This window comes from Erythranthe guttata, chromosome 14 (assembly GCF_056151865.1).
Source record: "Erythranthe guttata isolate IM_541 chromosome 14, IM_541, whole genome shotgun sequence".
NCBI classification, from domain to species: domain Eukaryota; kingdom Viridiplantae; phylum Streptophyta; class Magnoliopsida; order Lamiales; family Phrymaceae; genus Erythranthe; species Erythranthe guttata.
The window spans coordinates 7,241,563-7,267,008 of NC_142546.1; the positions used below are offsets into that span (position 1 = coordinate 7,241,563).

At 34.3% G+C, this 25,446-nt stretch overlaps 4 protein-coding genes across 8 annotated transcripts; 2 read left to right on the forward strand and 2 right to left on the reverse strand.

The window, feature by feature from the left end:
• Nucleotides 1-114: 114 nt before the first annotated feature.
• LOC105960164 (histone-binding protein MSI1) lies at nt 115-4,567 on the reverse strand. The gene is made up of 6 exons (XM_012984337.2): nt 4,058-4,567; nt 2,829-3,155; nt 2,573-2,725; nt 1,756-1,880; nt 1,495-1,590; nt 115-553 (listed from the first exon to the last, which is right to left on the reverse strand). The coding sequence occupies exons 1-6, from the start codon at nt 4,400-4,402 to the stop codon at nt 322-324; spliced, it is 1,278 nt and encodes a 425-aa protein (XP_012839791.2). The 5' UTR covers nt 4,403-4,567; the 3' UTR covers nt 115-321.
• A 3,093-nt stretch (nt 4,568-7,660) lies between these two features.
• On the forward strand, nt 7,661-9,347 carry LOC105960163 (large ribosomal subunit protein P2B). Its single transcript, XM_012984336.2, has 3 exons — nt 7,661-7,801; nt 7,909-8,002; nt 8,869-9,347. The coding sequence occupies exons 2-3, from the start codon at nt 7,915-7,917 to the stop codon at nt 9,126-9,128; spliced, it is 348 nt and encodes a 115-aa protein (XP_012839790.2). The 5' UTR covers nt 7,661-7,801; nt 7,909-7,914; the 3' UTR covers nt 9,129-9,347.
• Nucleotides 9,348-10,033: 686 nt separating this feature from the next.
• On the reverse strand, nt 10,034-15,760 carry LOC105960162 (mitogen-activated protein kinase kinase kinase 1). Of its 4 annotated transcripts, none has more exons than XM_012984334.2 (9): nt 14,343-15,760; nt 12,876-12,960; nt 12,699-12,761; nt 12,412-12,569; nt 12,015-12,087; nt 11,863-11,925; nt 11,176-11,286; nt 10,625-10,869; nt 10,034-10,456 (listed from the first exon to the last, which is right to left on the reverse strand). In XM_012984334.2, exons 1-8 carry the CDS (start codon nt 15,524-15,526, stop codon nt 10,657-10,659), a joined length of 1,950 nt encoding a protein of 649 aa, XP_012839788.2. In that variant the 5' UTR covers nt 15,527-15,760; the 3' UTR covers nt 10,034-10,456; nt 10,625-10,656. The 4 variants fall into 4 exon arrangements, with proteins under 4 accessions (XP_012839788.2, XP_012839789.2, XP_088670724.1 ...); XM_012984335.2 differs by having other exon boundaries at nt 10,034-10,452; nt 14,343-15,750; XM_088814598.1 differs by having other exon boundaries at nt 10,034-10,452; nt 10,620-10,869; nt 14,343-15,750.
• A 3,242-nt stretch (nt 15,761-19,002) lies between these two features.
• Nucleotides 19,003-24,115, forward strand: LOC105960131 (uncharacterized). Of its 2 annotated transcripts, none has more exons than XM_088813135.1 (7): nt 19,003-19,140; nt 19,241-19,325; nt 19,575-20,139; nt 20,233-20,921; nt 21,011-21,100; nt 22,766-23,476; nt 23,666-24,115. In XM_088813135.1, the coding sequence occupies exons 3-7, from the start codon at nt 20,055-20,057 to the stop codon at nt 23,780-23,782; spliced, it is 1,692 nt and encodes a 563-aa protein (XP_088669261.1). In that variant the 5' UTR covers nt 19,003-19,140; nt 19,241-19,325; nt 19,575-20,054; the 3' UTR covers nt 23,783-24,115. The 2 variants fall into 2 exon arrangements, with proteins under 2 accessions (XP_088669261.1, XP_088669262.1); XM_088813136.1 differs by having other exon boundaries at nt 23,669-24,115.
• The last annotated feature ends 1,331 nt before the right edge of the window (nt 24,116-25,446 follow it).

Below are 25,446 nucleotides of genomic sequence, written 5' to 3' on the forward strand. Positions count from 1 at the left end.
CATCTCTGGTATAGTTTGCAAGTTATTATACGAGAGTGTCGGTTTACCCAGCGCACCTATATAATTGGCTGCAGATTCCTTCATTTATATATAACAAAAAATAAAAAAAGAGAAGAGGGGAACTAAAACACATACCTAAAAAGTCAGTCTTACCAATACATCACATACAAAAAGAAAGGGGGGAAAAAAAATGGTTCTCCAAGTACAAATATAACCTACATTATTCAGTCATCTACCTAAATCTCAAACAGAAAACAAACTATTACTTTACCTCCTTCAAGACTCTATTTCAATAGGGAGAGACGAAAAAATAAACGAAAATTAGGAAATTCTAGCGGAGCCGTTAGCAGAAGGCAAGTCATCTTCATCATGGTAAATATTCTCAGCCATTTGCCAAATTTGAAGGATGTTATCCTCAGCCACACTAGCAACCATCCAATCTTCACACGCGTTCCAAGAAAAGTCCGATACTTTACTCGTGTGCCCTCCGTGTATGAATAACAACTCCGGCGGGCCATCCTCCATATCTTGTGGGGTCTGCTCTAGATCGATTCTGTTCAAACCAATTAAAAAAAAAACGAGTGAAATAATATCAGCATCTCTCGTGATAATCAACTAATACTCATTAGAGCATACACAAAAGAATTAAAATTTGGGCCCGTATTTTCTTTTTTATCATGGGCTTGAAACCTAAACTATAAGCATTTGACGAGCCTCGATTATATATTCTATCAAGTCATATGATAATTCCCCAATGAGGTTATGAGTATGAAAAACATAGAATTAGATACATGTGCTTCCCTTCGGATGTATTGTTGATAGAGGGTTTAAAACGTATGGAAAAATGAAAAGAGTTCCGCTAAACTGCTATTCAGTGCAGTAGGTGGGGCTGTGTCAGGGGTGGAGATCGGATGGATCGGATCGGAATTAGCCCTTTCGGAAAATTTCTGAATTTTTTCGGAAGTGAAAGCTAATTCCAATTTAGTTTCAAAAAAGACAAAATTGGAAAAGTTGGTATTGGAATTTCGAAAATTGGAATGAAAACACTTGTTCTAAAATAGGGAATTTTTTGGATTGGAATAGGTGGAATTCATTTTTTTTTAATTTATTTTACTAACCTAAAATATAAAACACATAATAATATTGATATAATAAGTGTATTTTTCAGAAAAAAGTTCGGAATTTTTGGAAATTAATATCGGACCGGAAACCAGAATATCATATATTTATTCCAATTCCAATAAATAAATAAATAAACCGGAATTTTTTGAATTCGGATTGAGAAGTATTGTTCCAAAATCGGAAAAATTCGGATAGAAATTAGCGGAAATCGGAAATTAAGTTCTAATTTTCACCCCTAGGCGGGGTAAAGGATAGTAGCGATGAAGATGCTGCTACCTATTGAAAATGTAAGCCAACACACCACACACACACACACACACACACACACACACACATACAGATATGCCATTAATAACAAGCTGAAGAAAATACCTGCTAAGATCCCAGACCATGAGTCTCCTACCAAGACAACAAGAAGCTAAAACGGTCTCGTTATTTGGGTGCCATCCAACCTGGAAAACTTCCTCCCTATTCAGAAGTTAAAAGAGCAGGTTTATTATGTCAAATAAAAAAAAAATAATAATAATAATAATAAATAAATAAAATAATATAAAAACAGAACTTTTTTCTACCATCGTTGAAAGCAATAACAATCTCTTAGAAAAACAAAAGGCAAGAAAAATTTGTGCTTACTTGTGACCAATAAAGGTGTGGAGGGCAGTAGACATCTTTCGCATATCGAACAATTTAACATTCTTGTCAGTCGACCCCGTCACCACAACCCACTCGTTGAACGGGTTGAAAGCCAAACAATTCACCTATCGAAAATGGATATTATAAATAAACTGTTCGTTGTTCTAGTGTACAATTACCCAACAATGTGGAAATCAAAGGCAAGACAATGAAAACATGTTATATGAAGTGAGTTTCTAGAAGCAAACTGATGATGCAAACTGATAAATGTGGGCCCCATGTGAGTTAGCTTGAAACACTAAAACCACCGGGTCCAAGTAAAAAAGTGATTTTGTACTTGATTATAGAAAACTTAACCTGAAGCAGTGTCTAGTTTTGCAAAGAGAAGTATCATATGTTCTTATGTATTATTTTCTTAAAATGAAATAAATTAAGGATGATGATTAGTATTGCATATCCAAAATATGCATTTGAACGAAAAAAAAAGTTGGGAAACGAAATCAACTGTAAAACTTTGAGGCACCGAAAACAGAAAGAATGACGAGAATTCTGCTATACTAACTCAAAAAAAGTTGCAAAAAAACATCAGGAACCTAAAAAGTTTCAAAAAGAAAAAAAACGGGTGAACATTTCCATTATGAGCATTCTCTGGTGAACATTTCAAGAACTCAACAAGAAATTTCTACCACAAAGTGTTAAAACGATCCCTACTTGAGCTCGTTTTCTTTATTTTCTCTAATCCACATGAGTTACAAACGGGTGTAAAACCTAACCCCGAATTCAACTCAAACAAAAATCGTAAAATCAAGAAACTAACCTCGCTTTGATGAGCAACCACAGATTGTATAGGCTTACTAGCCGAAGGGCTTCGAAGATCCCATATATGCATATACTGGTCATCTCCAACCGAACCAAACAAGAACTCGTGCCTCATATGCCAAGCCACATCTTCAACCACACCTTCATGAATCTGCAATTAGCACACATTAACCCAAACGTCAGTATCAAACCATTCATTATTTTTTCAAGAAAAAAAATAGTGAAAAGCTTGATTCACATTAAAAAAAACGTACCTTAAATATCTGCGTTGCTTCGAGAGTTTTATTCTTCGGAGTTGTGTTTATATCCCACAAGCATATTTGAGCATCATCTGAGCCGCTCAATAGATGACCTTGCTTGAATGGACTCCACGATAAACCGTACCCTTCTGTATTATGACCCCTTAGCCTCAAATCAGGGTTACATGTACCATCTGCAGGAGGTTTAGAGGGATGTTTGCTGTAATCGAATACGAAAACTTCTGCACTAACTGTTTTTGTGGCGATAATGAATTGGTTTTGGGGCATGGAACGGGCTCGGTTGACCTCCCCGTCGTGATTAATTTGCTGGGTAATTTTCACCTGCGAAAAGATATGTATCAAAATATGAAAAAAGAAATAAAAAAAATAATAATAATTATTGACTCCCGCTTTAGAATTCAATCAAGCACCACAAGTTTGACGTACTCCCTTCATTCCACATTATTTGTCACTTTAGAGAAATTTTGTTTCTTCCATATAATGTGTCACTTTAGAAATCAAATATTGCATTAGTTACATAATTTCCTATTCTACCCTTATTAACTCTCTCCAGCACGAGAGTATTAATGGAGCGGTTAGCGGGTGAGAATTAATGGATAGGTTTTAGTCCCAAAATGTATATTTTCCAAAATTCAAGACACGTATATTGAGATTCTTAATATTTGTGCAGACGTGCAAAACGACACAATGTGGAATAGACGGAGTTTACAAGATATTTACGGACAAGAGTTGCTTTTAAGTTGAACTTTTTTCTACTTGTACACCTACACACACACACACACACACACACACACACACACACACACACACACATATATATATATATATATATATAGTGATGAAAAAGTTTTATAACACACACACACACACACAAGCACACAATTTACATATCTAAACATCGGCAGGAGAAAGTTACTGATTATTTTTTTAAATCATGAATTTAGGGGTTTCGAAGACGGACTTCTCGAGAATCCATCAATTCAAATTGAAAAAATAAATTCTGACGACATCACAGATTCCCAATTACATTCTGCAAATTCATAACCCCAAATCCAACAAAATTTCCCAATTAAAAAATTGAAATCAATGGACGTCCAATCCCTAAAACACCATGTCCATCACCTTATTATTATTATTATTTTTTTTTTTTTTTGTTCTTCCCAGCCAAATAAATAAATAAACACTGAAATAATTCAAATTAGAAGGAAAAAAAAAAAGGGCACCTTTCCACTAGCGCAACCAAATCCACCGAATTCAGAGATCTCTTCGTCGTAATGGCGGGAATCGTTCTCAGAATCATCGAGGGGAAGCTGAACCTGCGCGAGCATCAGATAATTGGGCTCGTTCTCCGACGTGTGGGTACCGAGGATAATCTTCTGGACGGAATAATCCTTTCCCGGCGGCTCCTCCCGGCCGGGGAGCCACTCGACGGTGAGCGACGGCCACTCGAGAGCGTGGGTGACAATCAGATCGTACAGAAAGGGGGTGTTCTTCTTCCAAATTTTGTACTCCTCGTTCACCAGCTGCTCCTCTATCTCCCCCCTCATCTCATCCTCGTCTCTCTCCATTTCTTTCTTCTGTCAATTCCCCAATTGAATTTTTTTTTAGGGGATTTTCTCTCTCTTCCTTTCTCTCTCTTGTAGAGAGAGAGAGAGAGAATTTGCTGGGGGATTTATGGGGGGAGGGTTTGGAGAAGAAATGGAGGGAAGGAGTGATTACTGTGTGTTGCCTGCTTTTTGGTTTTATTAATTAATTAATTAAATGCTGGTAATTTGTACACGTGTTAAAACTCTGGAATATGGGCTTTTTTGTGGAGGCCCGGCCCAACCCGAATACAAGCCTATTGTATTTTGGGGCCTTAAGATATAGGTCTCTAGTGACAAAACTTATTTGAACTAAAAGACAAGTTAAACTAAACATTTGTTTCACATCCTTTATAAATTTTATTCCAAAAATGCCCTCCTATACAAAAAATGAAATATGCACAAAGTAATATTTAAATTGCATTTATCATTTTTTATTTTACATTTTACATTTTCATTTTTTTTACGTAGTACACTTTTTTTTTTTTTTCATATTTGTTCACTATTATAAAAATCTTATTTTTTCTGAATAAATATTGAAAATTATGAAAATAATGTTTTTAATGTTTTTCGACTCTAGTATCCATAGATACCCATAGAAATCCGTAGAAGTCCGTACTCATAGAAATCCATAGTAGTCTGTAGTCATTCATAGTATTCTTATTTACACACTTTGAAAAACCCTAGCCTCTATTTGAACCCTAGCCGTCACCGCACAGAAATTCATAGTAGTCTATAGTAACTCATAGTCATCTCCATGCCACCGTCACCAACACCATAACCACCCCCTCCGTTATTGCCATAACCACCCCCTCCGTCACTGCCATAACCCCCTCCGTTATTGCCATAACCACCCCCACCATAACCCACCACGACTCATATATTTGGACTCATCTCTTCCCAAACACGATGCGCTTTCACTACGCACTCCATCACCGTCCATCACCGCTTCAGATCCACCACCGCCACCATAGATCCAACGCGCTACCGCTACCCACTCGTCGCCGCCTCGCCGCCTTCAGATCCACCGTCACCATACATTCACCGCAGCCACCACCTTAAGATTCACTATAGCCCACTCCGCCGTCGCCTTCTCGTCCGCCACCGCCGCCTTCTCGTCCGCCACTGCCGCCTTCTCGTCCGCCGCCGCTGCCGCCCGTGTTTGCTTCTCCAAGAATACGGCAGAATTGATTTGTGAGCCCAAATAAAAAATTAGTCCCGAGGAATATGGAGAGAGAGAGAGAGAGAGAGAGAGAGAGAGAAGGGAGAAAAAAAACAGAGAGAAAGAAAGAGGCACGCTGAGAAAAAGAGAAAAAAGAAAAAAAGAGAAAAAAAAAAAACAGAGAGAAAGAGGCGAGAGAGGGATAAAGAGAAAGAAAAAGTGAAGAACATATAGAAATAAATTTATTAAAAAAAACGTGAGTGAATTTGTAGATTAAAAAATTTAGGGTATAAGGGCAGTTTAGGGATAAAAAAATAATTAAGGATGTATGTCATATATTATTTCAAATTAATGATTTAATTAAAATGTTGGATTTGAACTTGTCATTTAGTTCAAATTAAGTTTCATTTGAGGGACTCCTAGCATATTACCCCTTGTATTTTTCTTCACACGTGTAAAGCTTAATCTCAATTTTGTTCCAATTTTTTTTTTTAGAAAAATCTGAAAATTGAAATGAAAAACCTTATTCTAAAATTGTAAACTTTCGAATTGAAATCGGTGGAATTTTATGATTATCAATTTGTATAACCTAAAATATTATAAGAAATATGAAATCCATAATGATTTTGATATTATAAGCGTGTGTTTCGAAGGAAATAAAAACAGATTTGTTCGGAATTATTTTCAAAAATTGGTATCTCGTATATATAGATTAATACCTACACTGTACACATTTATAACTAACGGTTAAGTTTTTCATAAAGAGTGGCTGTATCGCTTTTTGACTTTTTTATAATAGTAATGACTTGTCTCGTAAAAAGTGGTTTAGTAGGTACAACGAGAAAGTATATTACAATTTGACTCAAGTTTGAAACCTCTTGTCAAAAACTTCTTTCGAGAAGATGACTTTGTACAAATATCGTCTTCAATTTCACTATTCTTGTTAATTTTGGTGACATTTGAATTGGAGTTTCCTCCTAAAAATTGGAGTCCAATTCAATAGCTCCATTGTATTAATACATTTTATTTTACCTAAATCAGAAATTGGAGTCCAATTCAAATTAGGTTTCATATTGGAGCTCAACTCAATTCATTCATTTCAAAGTTGGATTTTTAAATGGATTTTTTCTAGGGTTGAAAGTCGGATGGAACGGATTGAATATAACTTTTTTTTTCAAAAAACAAAATCATTTTTTTCCCTGAAGTACAAAACTAATTTCAATTACAGTTCAAAATTTTTTGGAACACACACATTTATTCCAATTTCATAAGCTATGTAAATTTCAGAAACAAATTTAAGGTATATTTGTTGCAAGTTTTAGAAGTTTTGAAATACTTTAAAGAAAATCGAATTATAAATTGGAATCCTGATTATTCTATATATATACATTTACATCCAATTCCGAACCTAAATATATCTAATAAAACAAATTTAGAATTTTCGAAATTTGCAAGGAAAAATTTGTTCTTACACCAAAAAAAATCTATTAGAAATCAGCTGAATTCAAAGTTTCATCATCCAACTGATTAAAACAACTGCAATGGGTTATCAAATACGGTATTCAACATTTAACCATCATTCACACACTCCAAATATTTTTTTTTTGTATAACTTCAATGAAGTTATTAGACGAGGGTTTCATTTTGATAAATCATCTATTAGGATATAACTATACTTGCTGAAAATTCAGTTATAAAAAAATGTAAACGCCTGAACATCCAATCACAAGTTGACATGTGACAGTTACAAATAAAATCACACATAAATTTTCAATTAATAATTAATTTGATAACTATGATTGTTTTAGATGAATTTTAAATTAATATTAAAATATTATCTCAAATATCAAATGAGTAATTGACAACTCAATTTTTATATTTACCATTGGAGTTGCTCGTAGACCTCATTTAATCGGTCAAGGTATCGATATTCGATAATTAAATAATTAGGATATTTGGTTATATAATATTTTGGGCTGGATTGAAATAATGAGAAAATTGGGCTTTTATCTTAATAAAATAGAGAATTCTCAATTAAACCCTAGATCCCAAATAACAAGCCCAAGCCCAATTGAAAAAACCAAACCCTAATTTTAACCCAAACTGAACTTCAATCCCCGCACAACAGAGTATTTATTCTCCATTAAACCCTAGAGAGAGAGATAGCTGCCGCTGCATTTGCCAGAGAATTTCATTGTATTTCTGCAGTAACACTACCCTTGGTAAATCGAAACCCTTCTTCCTAATTTTAATCGTTTGCGATAACTGAATTGCATTATTAATAGAATTTTGATTTTGATTTTTTTTTTTTGTTTTTTGTGGGTGATAGATAGAAATGAAGGTTATAGCGGCGTACTTGTTGGCGGTTTTGGGCGGCAACGCCAGCCCTTCCGACGATGATTTGAAGAACATTCTCTCCTCAGGTTTTTTTCCCTTCTCTATACTGTGTTTCAAATCGTGTAGTAAATATCTGATTTTTATTTCTGCTAATAATGTATTTATGTTAAAATTGTTGGATTGATACACTGATTTTATTGTTTATTGTATATTTGTTGATCAGTATTAATTTATTAATTCTGTATGTTGTGTATGATTAGGTTTCAAAAATTAAATTGGAAAAAAATAAAAGAATTAATTGCCAGTGTCTTTGTTATCAAGCTTGAATTTCCGTACCAATAAATACTGCTATATATATATATATATCATGTTTTATTTTTCAGAATTGAGTATCTATTTCAGTATATTATGAAATATAAAGTGTGCACTGAGTGATTTATGTGCTAATATGAATAGAATATAAAAGATTTTAGGTTTGGTTAGTCTGATATTGTTAAAAAAACTATAATTATTTATTGGGCAAATTACGGTCACCCCCTTAAGGAAAGCCCGAATTATGGAAAACACCTTCGTATTTGTATAATTACAACCACCCCTCAATTATGTGATGTCTTACGAAAAAGCCCCTCCTTCAGTGGATAAATTTGTATTGACAATAGAAGAGGGAATCCGTAAGATACTACATAGTTGAGGGGTGGTTGTAATTATTCGAATGTGAGGATTTTTTCGTAATTTGAGCATACCTCAGGTGGTGTCCTTAATTTGCCCTTATTTATTACATTAGTCTTGATATTGGAGAAGCGACTGCATTTTAAAATGATCATTCGAACTGATTGCTCGATGATGAATACATTTTTTATATTTCTTGGATTACATTTATTTATCTGGTTATATTATATGTAAATTAATTATAAAGTTGGATTGATATGCTTATAATTTTTTATTGTTTTAGTTGGGGCTGATGCCGATCAGGACAAAATAGAGTTGCTGTTGTCTCAAATTAAGGGAAAAGATATCACCGAGTTAATTGCTTCCGGAAGGGAGAAGTTGGCTTCAGTCCCAGCTGGTGGTGGTGCGGTGGCTGTTTCAGCACCTGTTGGTGGTGGAGGTGGCGGCGCTGCACCAGCGGCAGCTGCCGGGACCAAGAAAGAAGAGAAGGTGGAAGAGAAGGAAGAATCTGACGACGACATGGGCTTCAGTCTCTTCGACTAAGTAAAATGCGCCCAAGTGGTAACGAGCATTTCGATTTATTACTGTAGTAGAGAATTATCTGTTTTTGGTTTTTCGACATTGAAAATTTTCATCGAATTGGAGATATAGTTTTCTTAGTTTTTTCTGAGTTCCGTTTCCGTTTTTATTAACTGCTGTCCAAACACATCGGATCAATGTTCTTGCTTTTTTATCGTTATTTGCGTATGTTCTTTACTTCAATCTCGGATTATTTGCTAGCAATTTTGTTTTGCAAACACTTTAACTTATAAATGGATTGATTAAATTTAATTTCCCCGGAGAATCTGTAAATATTCAATTCTTTTTAGAAATGATTATTCATTTTTTCAAATTTAGCTTTGGAAAATGAATTAAGCTGTTCGATTAGAAAAGAATAATATTTTTCCATTCACTTCATTTCATATTTAATTATATTATCCTCTACTCTAAGTGAAGAAGAAAACTAATTGATGTACTAATTTATATATATGTAATAATTAAACTATTAAAGTGATATAAAAGCTCTGAGAATTGTGACACATAGGGCTGGAAAAAAATTGCCAAATTACCGGTTATATAACCTAAGATGTTCTAAAAGTATAAAATACATAGTATATCAACTGGATTTGTTTGGAATTATTTTCAAAAATTAAAATTGATCAAAAGTCAATATCTCATAATGGTTGTATTGCTTTTTAACTTTTCAAATGTAATAACGACTTGCCCCGAAAGGAGTGGTTAGTAGGTACAATTTGACTCAAGTTTGAACCGCCTTAACGAAGAGACTCTATACAAATATAATCTGCAATTTCATCACACTTGCCAATATTGGTGACATTTGAATTGGAGTTTCCTCAACCAAAAAAAAAAAACCGCCACAAGTCTCGGAAGGACAAAAACCCGGCAAATTTACGAGAGATATTTGAGGCATTGGTAATTATTATTTGGAGAAATTTTATACAAAATCACTTGCTATTTACAGTTCACTCTACACTTAGCTTTCTAATTCAGCCACTACGCAAGTAAATACAAATTAATCAAGCAATAAAAAGATAACTAAAAATCTCACTCCAGGCACACAAATTTTGTCCTTTTTTTTTTTTTTTTTTTTTTTTCAGTCCATCAGGTGTTTGGTTCTACTTCTCGTAAATCACCAGTACCAAAATTTCCGAACTTCTCAAATATCAAATGGAGATCTTACCACATCACTAGAGCAGATAGCACTTCATTTTCTCCTCGTGACCGAATTATTCGATTTCGCGATTTTGAACTGGGTAGCACAATTCTCCATGGACACCTTCGGAAAAGTCTATGCAGCATAAATATCCTAACTTCAGATACAACAAGAGAAACAAAAAAAAAAAAAATTGTCAGGTGGCGAAAGGGGCACTTTAATACGATTTAAATTAGATTTATTTCCCGAAACTGACATGCAATAAGATAAATTATTGCAGGTCTTTGGCAAAAAGATAGATTTTAGTATATGATATCTACCTCACCATCTTCATTCAATGAATCTTGTTGAATTCTCTTACAAGTGCATGGCATAACGTGGAGTTGCAGGACTTGGGAAAGACGAAGAAGATGGCTTCTTCACAAACGGATGCTCCAATAGTTGAGCGGCAGTAGGGCGGTCTTCTGGGTTGACTTGCAGGCATTTAAGTATAAAATCCTGAGCGTCTTTCGATAAGGTGTTGGGTATCGGAGGAAGTTCGCCTCTGCCTATTCTGAACAACGCTTGCATCTGTTGCAACGAAATAAGAATATTTACTATAAAGCATGCAACGAGGAATAAAACAAATTTACAACTTTGATGGATTATGAACGAAGCCATGCAGATTATTGTTCTACGAAATCAGGCTCACGGTGTGAAATAATGATAATGCAGAGATTCGTTCAACCGGGAGTAGTTTATTATGAGATCTTAATTGGCAAACATAATTCTTTGCAAATCACTTACGATATGTGTGATAGTTACAAACTAAAACTTTTTGAGTGCGAAAATAGTAGGCATGAAATTCTTGCATAACTTTTACGGAACATGTCATACCCCTTCCAAGTGAGAGTAAGGAATTTGACCGGTTAGCATTTCCAACACAGTGCACCCAAGGCTCCATATGTCTGCAGCACGACCATAGCCATGGTTCCTTTGGTTCACTACCTGAGAGGATATCAAGTCCCGATTTTTTCAGATCAATCAAATGTAAATGAGCAGCAATTCAGACATCAACTCAAGATGCAATACAAATGATTGCTCGTTACCTGTTGTAAACGACAGATTTCATAAAAATCGTCTAAACTAATCCTAGCTATTCTCACTTTAGACTAGATAAGCTAATAAACAGCTAAAAAGGGTTAGAGAATTAATAAGGGTATAATTGAAAAACATGTCATTAATTAGTAAATAGGGGTATTTTGGTCTATCTAGATCTATTTTCCTAAAATCAAGACATATTTATTGACATTCTTAAGACTTGTGCCAAGGTGAAAAACGACACCTATTTAAGAACGGAGGGAGTATGTTTTCCTGAGTTGGGGATGGGAATCAACCAAGATGCACTTAGAATCATGCGAAAATATTGATCCGGTAAGACGATAAAGTAATGGTTATTAAGGGAACATGTGTAAAAGCTAGTTCATGGTTGGCAATCTTGCAGTTAGTATCCATGTATTTATTCTAAATTTAAGGATTATTATTCGAACATACGAGTGATCAAGATGGATCTAAGAAAGTCACCTCTGGAGCCATCCAATATGGTGTCCCTTTGCAAGATTTGATGTCATTCAGTTTGGTAGTTACCTGAGGAAACACATGAAAAAACCTTTTAAGCATCCAAAAACGCATTCGGATAAAGGAAACAATCGTATTTGTTTTCCCAAAAATCCAACCTTTGCCAATCCAAAATCTGCCAGTTTCACGGAGCCGCTTACATCCACCAGTATATTGGCGCATTTGATATCTCTGGAAATGGAGAAAAAAATGTGGTTATGTCAGAGTATGGTAAATTCAGAATACGGACTCTTTATCCAACCTCAACTTCATGTCAACAAAAGAAACATTGAAATTTTGGAAAGCTACTAGAAAGAGAAGGAAAAACGAAAATAATTTGCCATTTTAGGAAACTACTATTCAAGAAATTATCATATTCATTCCACATTCATATGCTAGACAACTCATGGATAAATGCAATATCTTAAAGAAAAAGGTGAATATATATATGTGCCAGTGAAAAACAAATTACGCATTGTGATTAAAACAACTGTATAATGAGATGGGTTGGGGCACCTGTGAACTACATTTCGGCAATGAAGATAATTCAGCCCACTTAAAATCTGCCTTGTGTATGCAGAGACTTGGGAGTCTCGAAGCTGATATTTGTCATAGAGTTTTGCAAGTGAACCTTTTGTTACAAGCTCAAGGAAAATATAGAGTTTTTCATTGTCCTGAAAAAAATAAAAACGTCTTTCATGTCGAGGAATAATGCGAAACATGAAATTCTCCCAATCGTCTTTTAGTAAAAGAATAAAAAATTGATACATGGAGACATCTCCTTAAAGAGGCTAATAACATACTTTATCAGTGCCCAAATAGCGAACAACGTTCTCGTGTTGAAGCTCTCTTAAAAAAGATATCTCCTGAATAATCCAAATCATGTAAGAGGAGAAATATTAAGCCAAGTGGTATATGATAAATGTACCCATACACGGGTTTTCAGTTTTTGAGCAACAAAACATCATAAATTATTCTACCTGTTCGAGCTGATAAATACTTTGTTGGCCTTGGCTGTCTTGGCCCAGTAAAGATACCTCCTTCACAGCAAAAAAGAACCCATCACTGCAGTAATTAAACAAAAGAAATTGTGAGGGCCCAAAAGAGTATTAAATCATCTTTCGTTTTCATCTGTATACTAGATACAACGACTTCATGGTCTAATTACGCATTCACTTCACAGAAATGCTCTAAATGAACTCCATTCAGCTCATAATCAGTAAATTCCATGTAGAGAAAGATGAAAGATTTTACATAAACAAATCAAACCAAGAATTTATATGAGTTCTTGATCTCTCTTTATAAACCTTAATTCAAATTGATACTTTCCAATAACCATAGAGGGGCCAAATCCTTGGCAAGACATGAGTTCTTAACATGAAAAAATTATCCAATTTACTTTTCTGATCTTGAACGATTGTATTATCAGTGAGAAATTTATTTTCTAGCATTTCGATTTGGGAATTGGTTTTGTGTGAAAAAAGAAATTGTGATTGCAATAATGAATAAATGAGATATTATATAGATTTGGAATGAAAATAAGTTTGGTTGAGTAATTTAGTGGATTTGGAATTTCAAATAGAAGTACGTGATAAAAATGAAATAATATTTGCTTGTGCATCGTATGATGTCATACTCGAAATTGAAAGATGACAGGTTAAGTTGTAAATTGTAATTGTAGGGTTCACTTATAATACTATTCTGGATATTATAATATGAAAGATGACAGGTTGCATGAAAATGATGTTGAGATAAACTGGATAGATATTCAAACTCAAAAATAAATATGATAGTTAAATAAATAAACGACACCAAAGAAAGAGAGCATTTCACAGATAATTCGAACAAAACAGAATTCCATAAGTAGCTACTGGCTAGTGGAATCACCAAATGTGAAATCAGAATTTCCGTTCATCGTTTATAAGCTGTTTCTGGAGAAATGAAGTGTTGCAAATAAAAATAACAAACAGATGACATGTTATGGTGTTTCTTACTAAGCAAGGACAGATTCCTTAAAAAGCTCGTGGCTGGTAGATAACTAACAGTGAACAGTAAGTGCTGCCGTTATATCTAATAAATCGCGAAAAAAAAAACTCCAATTTTATCGTGCTCTCTGGATTTTCATGGAATAAATGCCGACTTCCCCCCCTCAGTCTACTCTACTAGGAATTTTACACCACCAATTAAGGCAAGTCGATAGAAACTTGAACCTAGCAGTGGACTTTACACTTACTTATTAGAACTTGCTAACGAAGTTTGCCTATATTTTGGAAGAATAAATCCAACAAATATAACACATGAAATTCAAAGTTGAAAAGGAACAAGAAAATATTCTTTAAGTTATAATTCAATTTATGTCTTTTGTCATAGATAAATCGTATATGAACTGGATATGCCGATAATTCTTGTAAAAACAGTTATACTTTATACAACTAGGAAATACTTACTCGGTGAATCCCTCATACACAGTTCCAAACGATCCGCTTCCAAGGAAATCGCCCTTCTGCCAAGACATGATACTGCACCTGAACGAACCGCTTGGTGAGATAGTGTGATTACTTTCCCCCATCGAGTGAACAGAATCTCCACCATTGGAAGAACTTGAACGCGACTCCAAACCAAGCCCCCTCGTATTTGCCACATCATCATTTCTCTGTTCTTCCCTTTCAACTTCCGCATATTCTTCAACTTCATTTACAGCATATAGATCCTGAGCATCTTCAGGACCAAATGCATGAAATATATCCCAAGTGGAGCTACTATCATCCACAACCGACGGCATCTTCACCGGTGGAGGGGACAATAGTGGGGGCCTACTCCCCCTAATTCCCCAATCGCCATTGCCTGCAACCTCACTTCTCACATTGTTTTCACTCACTTCCTTTTCTTCACCATTACCAATGTTTATTCTAGCTCCAACTCTGTTGCGAATCTCACCTGGATCGCTCGTTTGAGTAATCAATGGAGCAGGTGCCAAATTCGATTGCCTAATGCCTACAATTCCCAATCCAATCACTTCCTTCTCTTCACCATTACCAATGTTTATTCTAGCTCCAACTCTGTTGCGAAACTCACCTGGATCGCTCGATTGAGTAATCAACGGAGCAGGTGCCAAATTCGACTGCCTAATGCCTACAATTCCCAATCCACCATTAGTAATCAGCTTATTCTCCACTTCAATTTCACTAACTTCGTCTCGAAAACCACCCGAATCCACATCAACTACATCTTCCACTTCAGCATCACTAACCCTAACCCTTGCATCAAAATAGTCCACCAGCTCATTCAAATCACTCGGCTCGCTCGAAGCAGTCTTCAAATTACCCGAATGCGACAAACCCTTGCTCGCCTCCCACGCCGCCGCGGAGATCGAGAAATCGTCTGGAACAAAGCCCAAATCCTGGAAAATCTGATCGACTTCTCCTTCAGTCCCTTCCACGCGGAAGCTGGTGCGACTCGACAACGGCAGGTCGAGCGACCTAGTTTTGTACACGGATCGTTCGTCGGAGGAGGACGGCGGCGCACTTTCGGCGGCGTCGTAGTCTATGTTCTTAACGGCGTTACGCCGGTCGAGCCTCGGCCTGTGCTGCTGCTGCTGCTGCTGCCTCGTGTGCTTCGAGTTCCTCATCATTCACTCTCATTCCCACTGCGCAGCAAAAATGCGGAGGTATACGTACACTGCGGTGTATGTATAGGTTGGGTGTGGAAAATTCAGAAGAGACGGCGCGTGAGATTTCTCATTGAAAAGAAAAAAAAATTTAATAATGAACGGGGTGTCGAAACAGTTGACCGGGATTCGGAGTTGAGGGTTGAACAACGGAGGACAAAAACGGAATTAAGGAAAAAAAGATTGACGCGGTGCCACGTGGCGGCTAAAGGTGGGTTTGTGGGTTATTTAGGAGTTCCCAATAGCCTCCCGCCAAAATGGAAGGCCAAAAGAAAAAATGAATTTATAATTTTGTTGTGAGGTAAATAAAAGTGTATTCACACCTTAACTTCATTATAAATAAATTTTGGTAAAACATGCTATGACTCGTTACATGTAGGACTCGCAAGTGGGCCGTTGAGTTGACTCAAACTCATACATCAACGGGCCTCGTTAGTAAAGGCTCAAACTGAACTCGTTTATTTTTTCGAGTTTCGGATTTATATCGGGTTTCATTAGTCATTATTATAAAATTGTAATGTATAAAAAAATGAAAAACAAGATTTCCTCAATTAAAGCAAATTCAAAGAAACTCTAAGTGATACTAGTAAGTTATTGGAATAACTTAGAAACAAGAATGAAAATAATTAAAAAAAAATATTAGTATCTTATATTATTGGAAACATTTTATATTCTCAAATCTCGATGAAAAAATTCACAATTGGGTTTTGGTGAGTATGTTGCATTTGATTCATATTATATCTATTGTCACTGCCACCACTTAATTCTTCTTATTTATTTATTTTATACGGTTGAAACTTGTAGCCATATCATTAAAATAATAAATATATTATATATTTTACTATTAACTTAATCAGTGGGGTCTTATCTTGGTTGAGCTATAATAGACTCAAACTCGACTCATAAATAAATCAAGCTTAGTTAAATGGCTCGAACTCGGTTCGGCTCACTAAAAAATATGCTTGATTCAAATATAATTGGGTCGGGCTATCGGGCTTCGGTTAGACCCGACTCAAACCGGCTCTAGTTACATGCTTCAATAATTCAAATTTAAAACACAAATCGGAGCTATAATGTTTTTTAAAAGACATATCTCTATTTAATTAGATATAAACTAATAAAATTGAACATTTAACCAATATTATAAAATAATGTAAAACCAATAATATATTAAAAATAAAATAAAAAATAAAAGAAGGGTGGATGGTGGCTGAATTATAAATGGGCTTAACCCAATTACACTTGCGGGTCAATTCCCCTAACCCGAAAATTATTTGGTGAATGGGGTTATAATTCAATTATTAGTTTATTACGCCATAATTATGCAATTATAATTAACTATTCTTTATTTATTTTCTCTGGAAAAAAAGAAAAACAATTTTTATTTGTCAATTTAACCACATCAAACCATATACAAAAGTCATTTGAGATGGAATTTTTTGATTAAATAAATTAAAGGTATTTTATTATATCGCCAACATTTTTTAGGTCAAACTGTTCAAAGTTTTTTGTTTCGGATTTTCGAGTTTTTGGATTTTAGGGTTCCAGGCTTTGAAGTTTTGAGTTTTCGAAGTTCGATTTCGATTTTGATTTGATACACGTGTTGTGATTTGTGGACTATTATTCGTCACCCAGCATACATGTATGTTTGTGATTCATTTTGTCAAGTAAATAGAGCAAAAAATTGACACTCGTATTTCTCTTTTTATTTACCCATTTCCATATATAAATATATATTTTCGCTTATACGAGTGAAGATTATCTTATTTACCTGAAATCCCGGAACTTGAGTCCCTGGATGGATATTTAGACGCTCAAGTTAGTTTTGAAAAAATAGAAGAGAGTAAAATGATAAGAAAAACGAATAAAGAAGAAATTTGATGTATTGAATGTGTGTGAATATTGAACGTGTGTGTAGAAGTGCGGTGTGTAAATAAATCGTACATTTTTAGTGGAGAATACGAGATATTTACAAGTCATGCCTATTATTGAGGTTTGATTTAATTCTGAGTCCATTAAGTATAATCTAATTTGATCATGGTCCACCAATAATTTCCAAGTCCAATTATTTATACGAGCCCAATAAATTGTCAAATTGACCCATCATTATAGAGTTAATAATCTCATTATTTATTTCTAGCGTTACTTTCAAACTAATTAATTTTACATTTATTAATATTATGTATTAAATTAATAAAATTTATGTCAAATATAACAAGATAAATGCTTATAGAACAACTCTTTTATTATGTAATTATAATATTACCTTATTGTGAATCTGACCACATATGCAACCAATTCAAAGTCATTGTTGGACTTTTCAAAGGAATAACATTTTAATGATGCCAAAAAATATACAAATATAATAAATAAATATTTGAAAAATATAGGTTGGCCTTAGAGAAAAAGTTAGGACCAATTAATATAGGTTCACACATTTATTTTTCGTAGATTTAAGACAATTAAAAAGAGAAAATTGTAATTGCTCAAATTAAAAAAGAATTATTTTTACCTTATTTATATGTATATTGTAAGCAACATAGGAATGGAAATCGGACATATCTTGTCGAAGTGAAAACTAATTTCGATTCGCTTTCGATTTTTATTGGAGAATTTGGAAATCAAAATTTTGAAAAATTAAATGAAGAAAAAACTATTACAAAATCAAATATTTTTTAGATTCAGAATTGACGAAAGTCATAAATACAAAATTTATTTTCACATATATAATAAAAGCATACAAATATTTTATGTTAAAAATGTAATTTTGGATTTTTGGAATTTTTGGAATTACGTTCGGAAAATGAGAATTGAATCGAAAATAAGAACCGTATATAAATTCTAAGTCCAACCTAAAAAAAAAATTACCAAGGGCTTTCGGAAAACTTCACTCATTTTCTAATATCTTTGCTATAAATAGAGGTCGAAATAAATCCGCCATTTCACAAAGATATGGAAACAAACGGTTTATTTGATATTATACCCAATAAAAAACACCGGGTAATTATTAACATTTAATCTGCACATAATCACACACACACACCATGTGTATACGTACTTAGTGTGTGATTATTTAACAACATCAATAATTAAAAAATATCCGGTGTATACAACCCGATGCAACAATAAAAAAAAAAAGGACTCATAAGAAACGATTCCCGTTCAATATATTTTTTATAAATTTTGTCCAATTATAATCGAAATCAACAGAATTCAGAAATTCGTTTTTCTATTCACTCATACTATAAAAAACATAATAACATTAATGTTATAAATGTAATTATCAATTTGCACACTAGCAAAAAAAAAAAAAAATACTACACAATCATTGAATTTTATAAAGCATACATTAACTCACTTATTAAATATAAAAATAAAATAATAATTAAGAAAAAAATCTAATTGTTACTATAAGGCTATAAAGATTTATTTACAATCACAACTTCCTCAAAATACAAACGTATATTTATATTTATTATTATTAATATTTATTTACACACACACACAAAATCTCATCTCTGTAATCTCCCCCCGCTCTCGTCTTCTCCATCAACAACACTTGCAGGGTTCAGGAACACGTACGCCTCGTGGTTTCTCTCTCTAGGATTTTTTATTTTTTAATTTTTTTTTGATTTTTGGATTTTTTTTTGGTAACGTCTATTATTTTCGGAAATTCAGACTATTTGATAGGACAATTACAAGCACACTACTCGGCGGCGGCGGCGGCGGCGAGTGCAGGAGGAGGACTAGGGTTCTGTTGAAGGTACACATTTATGTTTTTCAATCTCAATCCGAGAAAATCGGATTCAGTCTTTTTTTTAAAGTTATTTATATAAATAAGGACTGTTTTTTTCTGATTAATTAATTTTATTTTATTTTTTTCGGAATTTTCCGTGTTGCTCTGGACTCTTCAAAAACCCTATATGATTTTTTTTTCTTCTTATTTGGGTTTTATTGTTGGATTGCTATTAGGGTATAGGGTTTGATTATATCTGGGATTTTTTTTTTGAAGGATTGCTCTGTTTTGGGGTTTATACATTTGTGCATGAAGCCTGGTGATTTCTACTTCTAGGGAACTTTGTTAAATTCACCCGCCGTTGAGATATTGGGCGTCTTCTCGGCTTTCGAAGCTGTTGTTACTGCTGTTTCCGGCACTGAAAAGGTGGAGAAGTTTGGATTGATTGAATTGAGATTAGTATTTTGATAGATATTTTCCAGAGAGAGGATAAAAAAACCCTAGTCACCACACCCTGTATAGGGCGGCAACTCAGATTCTTCGATTTGAATCGGTGTTTCTTGGAATATACGATATGGGGTTTTGATGTTTTCTTGTCGGATTTTGAGAATCTGAGGTTTAGCGTAGAAGTCGGTGTAACTTTTGTCGAAGGAAATTTAATTTTGTTCGAGACGTGGCAATAATTGGGCATTGACAACAAGGCAGTAGTTCTTCTTTCCATTTATTAGTTGTACATGATAATGTTTAGCACTAGTTATGGAAAGAAGTGAGCCCACGTTAGTGCCGGAATGGTTGAGAAATCCCGGAAGCTTGAATGGTGGCGGATCTGCATCACATTCAGGTAGTTTTATTGTTTTTAAATTTTAATTAAATTCTTGTACTATACATTAGTAGTCCTTCCACTCAAATTCCGTTTTACGTTTTCTTTTTTTAGATGGTAAAAATGCATCGAAGCTTGTGAGAAACAAGTCATTTGTGAATAGTAACGGTAACGATTTCGGAAGATCTCTTAGTTCCGACAGAACCACCTCTTCATATTTTCGCCGAAGCTCTAGTAATAACGGTTCTGGTAATTCGAGGTCACATACTAGTTTTGGTAGGAAGCAGCATGATACATACGATTCTCGTGAAAAGGACAAGTCAGTTTTGGGGAACCGTCGGAACTTTTCCGATTCATTTGGGAACAACACATTGTCAAGCAAATTCGAGAGGGAAGGGTTAAGACATTCTCAGTCGATTGATTCAGCTAAACATGCAGACACGTGGCATAGGAAAGTTACAACCAACTCGGGTCGAAATAATACCGATGGTTTACTTACCAAGAATAGTCCAATTGGAGAAGTGAACAAAAAAACTTTCAAGAGAGATTTCCCTTCTTTAGGAACAGAAGATAGAACAGTTATTCCATCGCCTGGCTTAAGTTCTCCAATTCAGAGCTTACCTAGTTGTACCTCAAGCCTTATCAATGGTGAAAAGTGGACATCGGCTTTGGCAGAGGTTCCTGTTTCAGTTGGAAGCCATGGAAATGGCATCTTGTCTGTGCAAGAACTTGCTCCATTAAGTTCTGCATCTATGGCAGAAGCTGTAGTTCAGGGTCCTAGTCGTGTTCAAACTGCTCCTCAGGTAATAACCGTCACTGTCTTTTTTCATGATGGTGATGATCTGTGACTGTGCGAATATGACTAATACTTGATGATGTTGTATTCTTATAGTTATCGATGGGAACACAGAGACTTGAAGAATTGGCTATTAAAAAATCGAAACAACTGATTCCTGTGACACCATCCACGCCAAAAACTTTGGTAAGATTGCGATTGCGATTGTTCTTGATTTGAGATCTATGACGCGTAATTTCTAGTTTTTTATGCCTCACTTATTTTGTTTATAGCTATATCAACTTTAGTCTTTGGAATAGTTTTCTAACATTGCCAATTCTCATCATGTTACTGGATGAATTAAGAAAAGTGCTTCCGTTTGTCAGATTAAAGTCAGCTGAATTTCTTGTAGACTGTGTGCCTACTAATATTTTTAGTGATTAAAATATTTAACCAGTTAAAAACATCCCCGTTTAGTTTTGTACAATGATGACTTCTTAGGTGCACTTGGATACATAGAGAATATTTATAGAAATAAATCATCAGAAATTTAGAGCAATGCAGTTTGAGAAACCTATTCATTCTGTGATATTTGCCAATATTTATGCCATCATTGGTAGTAAATCTCAAAGTGTGACATTGACTAAAGCCTGGGGAACCGTGTAAATTTGCCTTTGGAGAGGTTTATAATGGAAGATAATGCATTTGGTTAGAGAAAAGTTGAATGGCAAAGCTTTCTCCAACAATTTGCTATGTTGCAAGTTCTCTTTTGGATGGTTATATGGTGTGTATGTCTTGTCAGATTGTATAGAACCGGGAGTTGACCATGTATTTTTCGATACCAGAGGGTACCCTTTGGCAGGATAAAGAAAATACGAGATATATGGGGAATTAGTTATCAGAAGTATATATCTTCTTCAAGCAGACATCTCGTCCAGTTAGTTCTACATTTATGACTTAAAACAATAAATTCTTAGCCTCCTAAGGAAAATCGAAAGAAAGTGAGTACACATTCCTTCAAAAGCATGCATGTAGGGAAACATTTGCTTTGTTCCTATATTTGCTCAGTGGAAAGATGGTTATTGATAGCTATGCCTTTTAAATTTGTGGACACGTGTCTTACATGCAAAACTCCTGCTTAAATGTATAAAGGAAACGGAAATAATCATATGTAATAAATTCAGTGATGTTGGTAATAGGCTACTTTTTTTTGGAGAATTACAAACCAAAAATCCGAGTAGTGTTTGGATTATCATTGCCTTATTTTATCAACATAAGCAGTTTTATTCATTAAAATCCGAGTAGCAATTTCTCTATCTCATATCCCACCAACCATGGTATCCAAAAAAATGAGAGATGGATGTAAGCAGAAATGTTCGTTAACTATATCCCAAGAGCTAACATTTTGATAGCAGGAATAGGTACCTATTAATTTTGATCTGCACAATTCACTTTCAACTACGCTTTTTTCCCGTGTGCAGGCTCCTCATGTTTTTAGTGATTCATCGAACCTTTTGTCTTTCTCACGGTGCTATCACTTTCTGTTTTTTTCTTTTTTTTTTTTTTTGAAATAGATCGAACCTGTTTTTCCATTTTGTTCTCTTGTCTGTGCACTTTATACCAATGGGGGCTGAAAATGAGTTTTTTTGAAAATTTGTACTAGCTAGACCTTGAAGTCGATAGATTAATTGTAGATGCGATTTCTTCAACTCTCGTCCTTTATTGGATGTGGAATTTGTGCGAGGCATGTTTGGAAATGTTGTTTTATTAAGTTATTCGATTAATTTGGGCCGATGATTTTCTACTATCTTTCCACAATAACATTGCAGATTTTACTTGCACTTCATTAAATTATTCTGAAACTCGATGCAGGTTTTGAACTCCACGGATAAACATAAAACGAAAGCAAGCCAGCACAATCATCCCATATCATCATCACTACCTGTTAATCAATCTCCACGCGGTGGGCCCACAAAGGCTGATTTTTCAAAGGCATCAACAACTGTTGGAAAGCTCCATGTACTGAAGCCAATGCGAGAAATCAACGGTGTTGTGAAGGATAATTCGAGTGCAAGTGGCAGTAGCAAATTAACAAGTTCTTCTACGCCAGCTGCACCAACTAGGGGCCCACCAAACAACCACCTAGTACCTGACCACAAACCTGTAATAACCGTACTTGAGAAGAGGCCCACTTCTCAAGCTCAAAGCCGAAACGATTTCTTCAACACAGTGCGTAAGAAATCTATGGCATTTCCATCTCCATCTTCTTCTTCGGAGAAGCTCTCTGATTTGGTTGCTGCGGTGGAGCCTGCTCCTAATACTCCTCCTCGAGCTGGCGGCAGCGGTGGAGACGATGAATCGTTAGGTGTAGGTTCTTGTGGGGACCACTTGTCAGAAACGAGGGGCGATTTGGTAATTTCCGAGAATGTCAGAAACGGAGAGAAACATCCTAGTACTACTGATCCTGTATTCTCGGAGGAGGAAGAGGCTACATTTCTTCGTTCTATGGGGTGGGAGGAAAATGCTGATGAGGGTGGTCTTACTGAAGAAGAAATCAGTGCTTTCTTCAGGGATGTTGCTAAGGTACTTACTTCATAATATAATACTTTTTTTACTACTGAGCCCGTTTGGCTAAGCTTATTTTAAATAGCTTATAAGCTCTTAAATATTCCGGAAGCTTTTTTTTAACAGCTTATAAGCTGAGCCAAACACCCTTAATACACTTTTTTTTGTCCTCTTGCTGAAACTAATTTTTTAAACTGTGTGATTTAGCAGTACATCAGTTCAAAGCCGTGCCTTAAAATCCTGATGCCGTTTGGATCGCATATCAGTAGCATTCGTGGCATTTCTTCCGGACCAAGTTCATCTGATGCCAAGCTGGAATCTTGATTTTTTGCTGAGGAGATCTTTTTTTTTTCTTACTCTTTTTCGGGGTTCTTGTTTTGTTTGTCGACCGAGGAGGTGGAAATAGGAAATAAGTTAGTGAAGGGTAATATTCTGCTGATGATTTGCGATGACTAGTTCGCCCTTTTGTGGGTTCGTTTTTTAGAATTTTTTCATAAGGTGAAAAAAAAAGGAAGTTAGTAAAGGGAATAGAATTTTAGGGGTTTCTTTATTTTTATCAAACTACATGTTCGAAGAAATTGCTTCTCTGCAAAATCTTTGGTCTTGACAGTTTTGGTGGTCTCTTTGAATAGGTAAATGAACAAAATATTTTGTTAAGAGTTTTTTTTCTTTCTTTTTTTTTTTTAATCATCTAACAGCTTCTTTAATTTGAAGTTGGAGGGTGTTTGACATAAGATTATTTAAAAGAATATTATAATTTTTTTTTACTAGATTTTGAATAATGGATTATATATATATATATATATATATATATATATATATATATATATATATATATATATATATATATATATATATATATATATATATATATATATATATATATATATATATATATATATATATATATATATATATATATATATATATATATATATATATCAAATTTGCTTTTTTATACCTTTGTTGTATTAAACAATCGATATACCAGTGTTTGGTATACAGTCATTACGGTATGGTACGGTTAGTACGTGGTATTCTAAAATATATATAGACACATATTAATTGAGTAAAAAAATATAAATTTATGGTAGTATCAAACGTAATGGTAACCATTATTTCGATAATTACTTGATATTTTTTTATTGGTTACCATGGTAATCGATGTTATGACATTTATTTTCTAGCTTAAGTATTTGTATAACATTATTCTGGGTGGCAATTTTATAATAAAATTATTTAATTATAAGGAATTTACCATGACACATTCTTATTTTAATAAATTACTTCTATTTTAGAAAAAAAAAAAAGAAAAACAAAGAGAGCTTAATAAATTACTCTCTCTCTCTCTCTCTCAAAAAAAATCATCAAACATTTTCCTTACACAATTTTTTATCTAATGTAGTAATTAAGGAATCATCAAACATTTTCCTTACACAATTTGTTATCTAATGTAGTAATTAAGGTGCATAATAGTGTGGTTAGGAAATTGAGGCTTTTGGGCCACACGATGGAACTATAGATTAGCGGCCACGCTACAACGCAAGGCTTTTCTACATTTTCAACATAGCATTATTAATTAATTTATTATCATTATTATGTATTATTATTAATTTATTATGTATTATTAGGAGTCTTCCGTGGTGGTGGTGGCCAATTTTAGAGTTACAACCGCATTTGGCGATGCTTATAAGTTGTTAACAGTAACTTATAAAATCTTTAAGAGCTTATAAGCTCTTTCTAAGTGTTTGGTAAAAATTTTAAAATCTTAAAAATTAGAAAAACGAGTTGTCGAAGAGCAAATAAAATCTTTTTTAAAAAGTAACTCTACCCCATATTTTTATTTAAGATCTTAGTTCGAGTAAAACTAACTTATAAATTCATTATTCGAACAACTTAAAAAATTCTATAAATAAAACGTAATAACTTATCAGCTCTTAAAACAGCCTATCAGATGTAGAAGTTTATCAATTGTTTGAAATAAGTTT

Bases quoted from the DNA above. Each gene is read 5' to 3' on its own strand.
- LOC105960163 (XM_012984336.2), top strand. From the start codon at position 7,915: ATGAAGGTTATAGCGGCGTACTTGTTGGCGGTTTTGGGCGGCAACGCC. The intron at 8,003-8,868 runs GTTTTTTTCCCT...TTATTGTTTTAG, and splicing joins GAAGAACATTCTCTCCTCAG to TTGGGGCTGATGCCGATCAG.
- LOC105960162 (XM_012984334.2), bottom strand. From the start codon at position 15,526: ATGATGAGGAACTCGAAGCACACGAGGCAGCAGCAGCAGCAGCAGCAC. The intron at 12,961-14,342 runs GTAAGTATTTCC...TAATTACTGCAG, and splicing joins GTGTATGAGGGATTCACCGA to TGATGGGTTCTTTTTTGCTG. The intron at 11,287-11,862 runs GTGACTTTCTTA...ATATCCTCTCAG, and splicing joins CATATTGGATGGCTCCAGAG to GTAGTGAACCAAAGGAACCA.
- LOC105960164 (XM_012984337.2), bottom strand. From the start codon at position 4,402: ATGGAGAGAGACGAGGATGAGATGAGGGGGGAGATAGAGGAGCAGCTG. The intron at 1,591-1,755 runs GTAAGCACAAAT...ACTTCTGAATAG, and splicing joins CACACCTTTATTGGTCACAA to GGAGGAAGTTTTCCAGGTTG. The intron at 554-1,494 runs GTATTTTCTTCA...TGGTTTGAACAG, and splicing joins ATGGTCTGGGATCTTAGCAG to AATCGATCTAGAGCAGACCC.
- LOC105960131 (XM_088813135.1), top strand. From the start codon at position 20,055: ATGGAAAGAAGTGAGCCCACGTTAGTGCCGGAATGGTTGAGAAATCCC. The intron at 20,922-21,010 runs GTAATAACCGTC...GTATTCTTATAG, and splicing joins GTGTTCAAACTGCTCCTCAG to TTATCGATGGGAACACAGAG. The intron at 21,101-22,765 runs GTAAGATTGCGA...AACTCGATGCAG, and splicing joins CATCCACGCCAAAAACTTTG to GTTTTGAACTCCACGGATAA.